Raw genomic sequence first — 9,344 nt, forward strand, 5'->3', positions numbered from 1 at the left:
TATTTGTGCCCATTAGCTGCAGTCGTTTTTTGCTTTCCTGAAAACTCACTAGGAACCAGCAATCAGTGGTTCAGCAATCAGCACTAGTCCATAGGATACCACTTTGAATAGCACTGTTCCAAAGGGTGTTTTTTAGATTCATGGGTGTTCTGAGCTCTCGGTTTGGAACAATTGAGGGTATGTACTTGATGCATTTAGTTGGGAATGTTTCAAGCATTCTTTTATTTAAGGGAGAAGGCTAAGTTTTTAAATGTTTGTTCTTATTCAGCCTTTCTTAGGTTATTGTTCAACTCTTGTTTTTGACATTTATGTTCCCAAAATGAAGTTAAAGGCTTTGGGATTATGGTGCTTCAGTGTTAAAAGAAGGTTCCTGGGTATTATCTAATATTGCCAACATTGTTTTTATGTTTTGGATGTTGTAGAATGATATGACGACAGTTCGGTTACGATGGGAACAAATTCTCATGCCACTGCTGAAAAAGTATAAGTTGAATATAACTTGGGGTGATCAAGATCTTCTGAACATTATGTTTTTTCATAATCCAGGTAAATTCCTCTCTCTGTGTGTGTGCGTGTGTGTGTGTTTAAAAGGGATGCTATTGAATCATAGAATATTTTTATCTCAAATTGGGGGTGGGGGTTGTATGCTCTTAAAGAACATTTATAATGCTAATCAGCCTGACTGAACCATCATTTCTGCTCCCTGTTCTGATAATTTGAATGTTACTGTTTGCTTAATAAATATATATTTTTGTTTATGATGCTAATATGTTTAATTAATGTGTCAGGTATGTCAGAAATGAAGAATGTCCAATACCCAGGCTAGATGCAACCTGTTGGGCTCCAGTCATAACAGATTGGGCACCTTATCTTCAGGGATTGGAAATAAGAGGCTATTTATGGCCTGGCAAGCTGGTACAGTCAACTGAACACTGACTTGTAATCTGGGATGCTGTTGCACTAGGTTTGCCCCTGAGTAAACTTGCACAGAGTTGGGCTGTACTTTGTATGGCTAACTCTCATGCCCTTAGCTCCTTTCCTGTCCACAAATGTCTGCCCTCCACCCCCAATGCAGGGTGAGTACTATTTGGAAATGTATTTTGCAAAGTTTGAGCCCCTGAAGCCTGAATATTAAAGAAATAAATGTATCTGTTTAAAAGTAATACAGTATGTCAAGATAGCAGGTGAAATCCTGTTGACCCTAATGGCAGTGCAGCCTCATGCACGTAGCGTCACTGAAAACAACAAGGGCTGTCCCTAATGGTGGTGTGGCCACATGCATGTGCCACCATTGGGGACAGCCTCAGCTTGCTGTCAGTGGATTCTTAAATCCATGGATGGCAAGTCCTCCAATACCAAGGTCCCACAGTATAAAAGCTGTCTCCAAAGACATGAAAATCAGGCTGTTTACAACAGTCTCCAGTAAGGGTGAATCTAATTGTCTCCAGCAGCTCTTATGCTGTGTTGATGCTGTTCCTAGTGGATAAATGCCCATATGTTTTCAGTATTAAATAGGTTATAGTAAAGGTATAATTCTTATCTAAATAGATAAGTGATTGTGGAAGAATATTATGTTCCATGGATATCTGCAGTGATACACATACCTGTGTGTTTTTGAACACAGAAAGTTCAGTTACTTTCAATGGTTAGACAATATAGCTGCCTCGTAATAAATGTTTCCTAAAGTGAATATGAAATATTCCCATGAAGATGCTAATATGCTGTAAAATGAGTATATTAGTGTTCTATATGGATTGCAAAGACAATACTTGAATGATTGGCAAAATCACAATATAGGCCTCAAACAGACAGCCCAAAAGGGCCGCCATCAGGCCGATCTGGGGGCACGGGGCATGCACATGATGCAAGCCTCTGGATTGTGCAGAGGGTGCATGGAGGCCATGCCAGGACCCTCTTAACGTGGCCCAAACCCAGCTGCAGAAGAAGCAGTTTCTTATCACTCCTTTTTGTGGCCCATTTGGAACCGAAGCAGCAGCTGCCCTCGGGACTTCGGCGACTAGTTGCCCCATATAACCAATGTGTCTAGACAATGAGAAATCTGTGTTCCTTCCCAAAGGCAGTAGACTGGACATATGTGTGTGCATATCAATGTTTGCCCATTTTGATAAAACAGCCTAAAAGATTATTAGGCAGCCCACTCTTTCTCTTTTGCAAAAGTATCCTGGATGTCCAATAGATAAGAGTACTTAAGGGAAGTGTTGGTGCCCAACTCAGTGTCACCCAGCCTTGGGGGAGGGGCGGGTCTTCTGGAGCAGGATTCTGGGGGCAGGACTTCCACAGAAACAGAGATTTCCAGGGGCAGGACTTTCCCGGAGACAGTTAAAGGCATGGGAGGGCTGAAGAGGAAGAGGAACAGGCATGTTCCTCCTCTTCCCTTGCCCTCCTGTGCCTTCAACTGTCTCTGCATGCCCTCAGAGACAGCTTTGTGTGCTAGAGAGGGCACGCTTGATATAAGTTTGCCACCACGGAGCTATACTGTTCATGTGCTGGGAGCTTGGATAATCAGAAGGTGACAAGAGGGAGCTGACAAATGAGAAAGAACCCTCAGTCCCTCAGTTGAAAGAGTTGGGTGGTGAACCACACCTGTTTCACTTCTGTGGATTGGAATTTGGCTTGTGGACCAAACATTACTTCACCCTGCCTATATAGTATAAATGCAAGTCACAAAAAGAAGCATGCAACCAGTTCAGTTTTTCTATAATAACTGTATTGTATGTATTTTGTGTTTTGTTTTCGTTCGTCTGTTCAGAAAGCCTTTTTGTTTTTCCTTGTCAATGGAATTATCGGCCTGACCACTGTATTTATGGGAGCAATTGCCAGCAAGCTGAAAAAGAAGGAATATTCATCCTTCATGGAAACAGAGGTGTTTACCATGATGATAAGCAACCAGCTTTTCGAGCTGTGTATGATGCAATAAAAAATGTAAGCATTTTAACATTAGCTTCTAAGAGAGGACTTGAAACCAAGACTGTAACTTCTAGAAGCCCTAGCTAGCACAAGTAACAGTGAGGAATACTGGGAGTTGTGGTCCCATAACATCTGAGGGACTGTATGATTCCCATCTGTATTCTGGGATGAAAAATAATCATTCGGAATTTAATTCATGAATAAAACCCTTTTAACTTAAAAATTAATATGTGCATAAGAATATGTCTTGCAGTTTTAGCAGTATTTTACCCATAATTATCAGTATCAACATGCAGAGTATACATTCTAAAGATTTTATAGTAAGTACTAATGGACAATCTATAGAAGATTTTATTGTCCAGGAACACTATATAGTGTTAGAGAAATTTTGAAAGGAAGTGAGAGCATGGGTTTACAGTTTGCAATGTCTAGCTTTAGCATAGGCGCTAATACAGAAGGTTCAGGCTCACTGATTTCTTTTGAGCAGAGTGATGGGAGGTTTGCATGTTTTCATAGTCTTTGGTGTTGCACCATATGGATCAAATCCTGGATGGTCTTAAATTGGTTTAAATCTAAACTACAGTGTAATGAATGATGTATGTAACTTTTGGCTAAAGATCAAAAATTAGGGTCTCGATCTTAGTGTTATATAGTGCTATAATAAATCAGTTTGTTACTCCAGTCTACACTGGGACTACCAGTTATGCTGTGATACTACTGTTATTTCTGAAACTAGTTAAGTGATGCTTAGATTTTATTTCCTTCCAACATTTGTTCCTGTCTTATATCTGTATAATTTAGTTACTTTAATTTGTGTAGTTTATAATATATAAGTGCATTGCAAGTCCTTCATGCTTGGGATAACTGTTCAGCTTTCTTGTTTGGCAAATAAGGTTTCTAATAAACTATTTATCAGTATTTTGGCATACTTGCTGAAGGGCTGTAAAATGAGGCAATGTTGCTTATTTTAATGTTCATCCTATCTTGTATATAACCTTCAAAGATCAATAGTATATTTTAATGGTGCTTTGTTGCATGTTGTCATGTAGATATAAAAATGAAGAAAAGTACTATTGGGAGCATTAGAATACACTACACGAAAAGAATATGTGGTCTCATAAAAATACAATTTCTTCGTTCCTTAGAGTATCGCTAGAAAAATAGTAAGAAAAGAAAATCTCTCAGCATTATTTATGTTTAGTTTTAGTTTATGCATAATGTTCAGAAAAGATGTAGATCAATACTGACCCAAAGCCAGCAATATTAGCAAAATTATTTTATTTTGAAATGTTGGGTTTGCATATCACTTGGTTTTTCATATAGTAAAATAACCCGTAGCTCTGGAGTAATGACTGTTTTTACTAAGGGTTCCCATTAAATACTGTGTGTGCTTGTTCATAATTCAGTTTAATGAAAGTGTCTCATTTTTAATGGTACTGTAGATTATTCTTTTTGTACTGTTTCAACTCAATAAGAACCATATCATATTTTAATGAATGGCATAGCAAGGTAATTATACATATTTCAGGAAAAAGTTTCTATGTGGCAGGTATGTGATCACTAAATTAACTCTTTAATTTATGTGTCTGACACTCATTTTTAAATTTATTTGCCAAAATGTTTCTGTTGTTTTTTCAGACCCCCCCCCCCCTTTTTCTGGGCTGAACCATTTTGCATTCACTTAAGTTGACAGTAATTGGATATTTTGAGCAATCAAAATGTCTTGGCACACTTGCCAGATGAGGATTTTTATGTATTGGCCTGCATAATGAATGTCTTCATTTTATTAGTTCTTATCTATTTATCAGACATGTTTAGATGGATACGTTTAGAAAGCGGTATTTACTTCAACAATGGAAAGCAGTTTAAGAAAAGGTTGAGTGTTGGTTTGACATTATTAATACTGTATTTCTAATTTCTTCTCCCCCAGTATACATTTGGTGATGACCTGGTGCATGGCTTGTTGCTACCTCTTGAACTGGAACTACAAAAGACCCAGCATACATACTGTGGAAGAATATATAAAGTGTTCATGAATCAGCTAACGAAAAGCATACAGGACACTGTTGACAGAAGATTGGAAAGAAGGTGATCATTTCAGGCCCTCCAAATTTCTGCCTAAAATAGGACATATGCGGCAGCATTTATGACACCTGAAGGATGTTCGTGAAAAGAATAATGGCATATTGCTTGAATAAGTGGCTATTTATATGCTCAGATCTGCCTCCCAGTGTGAAGATGCTGTTCATCTTGAAGATTCTTTCTTTTTTTTGGGGGGGGGGGCAGGAGAAAACATAGTGTAGCGAGTGTTTGAAATTCTGTTAGTACACATATTCACTACAGTGAATAAGAGTGTTGCTGAGTTTTGTATTCAGGTTTATTCAGCACAATTCACTTGTTTGTAAACCTCAAATGGATCGGATAAAAATGAAGGCTTTTATAATTCAGAAGTGACTGTACTTTGTCATGCCTGATCTAAAATTCTGCTAAACTGTGAATGTAGCAATAATGGAGTCAGCACTAACCTCACTTTAAAAGTGTGACAACAAGTTGTTTACAAAGCTCAGAAATCCTGTTTTCAAAGGAATGTGATGTGACTGATGACAATCTGTATGTGCCTTTTTTATCTCTTATTTTAAAGTATTTTGACAATCATGTTTATATAGCTATTAACTGCACAGGATGCATAGGACTTCCACTCTAAGCAAAAATATAGTGGAAATGAATCTTTTTTTTTCATTTGTAGTTCATTGTATATTTCTATAAACAGAATAACTGCAAGGTAAATAGCCACGCAAGCATGCTGAAAAGCTTGGAGTTGGCATGCCAGTGGCCTCTTCTTCCTCTCTATCCATGCCTCACTTTGAAATACTGAAAACTGAATTTGGAAGTTCAAGCTGTTTGGGCACATAGTCCCTGAATCACAAGAGGTTGATTATTGGTTGAGAATTACTAGCTCTGAAACTTTTAGGTTCACTAAGTTTGCATGGTTCTTTTGGGTTCTGGCCAGTATTCTAGCATGATTGAACTATAATGCCAAAATGTTATGGCTAGATTTTTTTTTTTCATTTTTGTATTTTATTTTATTTTATTTTACTAAGGAGGAATATAATCAAGAATACTTAGAATATTGTTTTTAGTTATATTTGAATAAGAATTTTCTATGACTTTACTGGCCATTCTGGAAGGAAAACCCATGTTGTGAAATATGCTGTTTTTTTTTAAATGAAGTATTATGCTAGTATATAGGTCTTAATATTTAAAACCTAATGCATTCTTATTATTTACCAAAATCCACTAAATCATAGGCTAATGCTTTATAGAATATTATGTTACTTGTCTTTATTGGACAATTGGTTGCTTACCAAATAGATTTGCATATTTGGCAACAAAGCTTTAAAATATTTGCCAGAGTTTGAGCTGTTACAAACCTCTGATTTCAGTGAAGCCATAGTGGCTATTCTAACATGTGGTACACTGAGATAATATTTGTTTAGAACAATATTTTGGGCTCTGATAGTAAATACTGCAAAATATTTTATTGCATAAAATGCAACTTTTATTATAATTCTGCATATAATAAGTATAATGTTGTAATGCCAGAGCATAGAGGGCTTTACAGATAAATTCAGCTTGCCTAGAAGGTCTATTTTGTAATGTAAGATGACATGTCAGCACCTCTGCAGCAGTTATTCAGAGCTGCTGAAAACTTGGGACTCAAAAATATGTAATGTATTCTTCATTTTGTATGCTCTAGGTGCTATGCCATAAAACAAGAACAAATGAGTAAAGGTTGTATCCAGAATTTGGAAAGTTACTCACTCCTGCTATTTAGTACAGGCTGAGGCTCACTCATTCGGAATTCCACACTCTGAAATATTCCAAAATCCAAACTATTTTCATGGGTGTTTGAGATAGCAACCCATTTGCTTTCTAATAGTTCAGGCTACACAAACTTAGTTTCATGCACAAAATTATTAAAATATTATGCATTAAATTACTTTCTCACTGTGTATATAAGATGTACACAAAACATAAATGAATTTCATGTTTAGACCTGGGTCCCTTCTCCAAGATACCTCATTATTCCAAAATCCAAAAAAATTCAAAACACTTCTGATTCTAAGCATTTCGTATAAGGGAGACTTGACCTGTATAGAGTTTTAAAAGTAACCCTTTGCTTTTATACATTATAATGTTGGGAAAGTGACTTGCTATTTTATTTGTTGCATTGCTCATTAGGTTTCCGTTATTTCCTGTTTGTTTGTTTGTTTTTTGTTTTTTAGAAAACATTCAGGATTGATAAGAGAAAGGCATAAAACTTGAAAAAATCATGATAAATGTATCTCAGATGCCCTTTTAAAGTAATATTTCAAAATGATCATTCTTTAAACCACTAAGTAACTTCATTCACTTCACTCTTTAAAGCAGTCAGTAATTTCTTGAGTGTGGCCGGTTACAGACCGGCACTTGGGACGTCCGCAGGACGTCCCATTTAAAAAAAGGGGCATCTCTTCTAGACGCCCCTGGCTCTAATACGGACTCTGTCCGTACAATATGGCGCCGGCCGTTCCACACGGCCGGCGCCATCTTTATGTATCGGACGCTGTGCGTCTGAACGTGTCGCGGCACTAATGATGTCGCGAGTGCGCCAGCGGCGCCTCGCGACATCATTAGGGCGCCGCAGAAAGAAGCTCCATTTTGGAACTTCTTTTTTGCTCCGCAAGGGAGCCGCGTGGTGTGGCTGCGACGGCTCCATTACGGAGCAAACGGCGGCGGCGGCAGACTGCCTCAAAGCGGCGGTCTATAACCCGCCTGTGTCTTCGGGCCTCAGCAGACAGGCAGGATATCATGTTGAGCCCCATAGTAACCCTTTTTTGGCTCCAAGATAACCAGCATTCATCACCTCAGTTGAATAGCTATTAATTAACTGATGGAGATTTCATGCCACATTTATTTCTGAGTTTAGCTGACAAAAGCTGGGATGACTTAACTTCAGTTACTGTGCGTGCTTCACAAATATTTAAAAGGCAAGGATCGAAGTACACTCCATTATCTTAAAAAAATAACTTAGTAAATGACTGGAAATCACCTCAGAATCCTCTTTATCCATCTTTTAAAATGTTGTAGTACAGTGTAGCCATGTTATACGCAGGTGTGCTATACGCGGCTTTGAGCTTATGCGCAAAGCCGTGCGTGAGGCGCAAGGGGTGGCACGTCCCATTCGGATGAATGGGGTGCATGTTCATGGCATGCACCGCCGCATTCATGAGCCCCATTCACTTGTATGGGACTTGAGCATGTGCGGTTTTTGGCTTACGCGTGTGTGTGTGTGTCCGGAATGGATTCCCTGTGTAAGCCAAGGGCACACTGTATGTTGGTTCTAGTGAATGGTACACTTAGAGTAATGCACTTTTCACATTTTGAAATGTATCTCATTGCTCAATGAAAGACATTACTTTATCAGCTTTCTGAGTCCCCATAATACAGATTTCAAACTCTGATAAAGCCTGTTTATTTTAATGTATTTTGACATCTTGAAACAAAGAAAAAATTGTCTCAATTTTGAAAAGCTGGTTCTTGTGAAAACATGCTGTATTGTTACTTAAATATAGTGTGTATCAGTTCTGTTAGAAAAGGATCAAAATGGGAAGCCTGTAGACTTCCATGTAAAGCATTGTTACAAATATGTTTACATAAACTGTTTTCTATTGCCCTGTTTCTTGTTGTTCTTTTGAGACCTAACCCCTATTAGTGTATCTGATATCATTAGAAAGAGTAATTTGTTGCAAGCATCAAGGTGTTTCAGCTGAATGGAGTATGGTGTTAAAAGTCCAACTAACTTATTCCACACCTTTTAGTGCAGTTTTCTCCAGCGTGTTGACTTCCAGATGTTTTGGACTTCAACTCTCTTGTTCTCCACCAGATCACAGTTCTTCCTTCTACTTGTGAGCATTTTGCTCTTTCGTCTTTGTACTACTTCGTGACTGTAAATCAAGACGATCCAAACTGTCTGAACCTTCTCACCCACATGCACTTCAGTTTTTGGACTACTGAATTCTTCCTTTACCTCTGACTGTTCTGATTCAAATTATGTCATGGTAGCTTTAAGTACTGTATATACTCATGCATAAATCTAGAAATTTTGGTCAAAAATTGACCCAAAAAACTTGAGTCGATTTATCCACGGGTCAATGTAAGTACTGTACTTTAAATCAGAAAAATGATTTTCACTCCTGGTGAAAGACAAAAGTATAGTCTGTCCTGGAAGCACTGACTTCCCCTTTACTCTCTTATCCATCCAGCCTTTATGGTGGACATGAACAGTTATGCCTCCTGGATTTTTTATTTTTGCATTGTTTTCCTTGGCTTCATTGTTTACATTCTTTGTTACATGCCCTAAGTCTTACCCTTGA

At 37.9% G+C, this 9,344-nt stretch overlaps 1 protein-coding gene across 4 annotated transcripts in view; it reads left to right on the forward strand.

Annotated features, from left to right (window-relative positions):
* LOC149312251 (glucoside xylosyltransferase 1-like) overlaps window positions 1-8,647 on the forward strand; it is a 32,144-nt gene extending 23,497 nt beyond the window's left edge. For 3 of the 4 annotated variants that reach the window (XM_089524285.1, XM_089524283.1, XM_089524284.1), the window contains 3 exons: window positions 423-546; window positions 2,771-2,943; window positions 4,859-8,647. In XM_089524285.1, coding sequence (XP_089380411.1) covers window positions 423-546; window positions 2,771-2,943; window positions 4,859-5,020 — 459 coding nt within the window. In that variant the 3' untranslated portion in view covers window positions 5,021-8,647. Of the gene's footprint in view, window positions 1-422; window positions 547-2,770; window positions 2,944-3,977; window positions 4,092-4,858 lie in introns of all 4 variants that reach the window. The other variant, XR_016281237.1, reaches the window with a different exon arrangement.
* Window positions 8,648-9,344: the final 697 nt, after the last annotated feature.

Source organism: Sceloporus occidentalis, unplaced genomic scaffold, assembly GCF_023333645.1.
Source record: "Sceloporus occidentalis isolate IW3139 unplaced genomic scaffold, rSceOcc1.0.p SCAF_5, whole genome shotgun sequence".
Taxonomy (NCBI): Eukaryota; Metazoa; Chordata; class Lepidosauria; order Squamata; family Phrynosomatidae; genus Sceloporus; species Sceloporus occidentalis.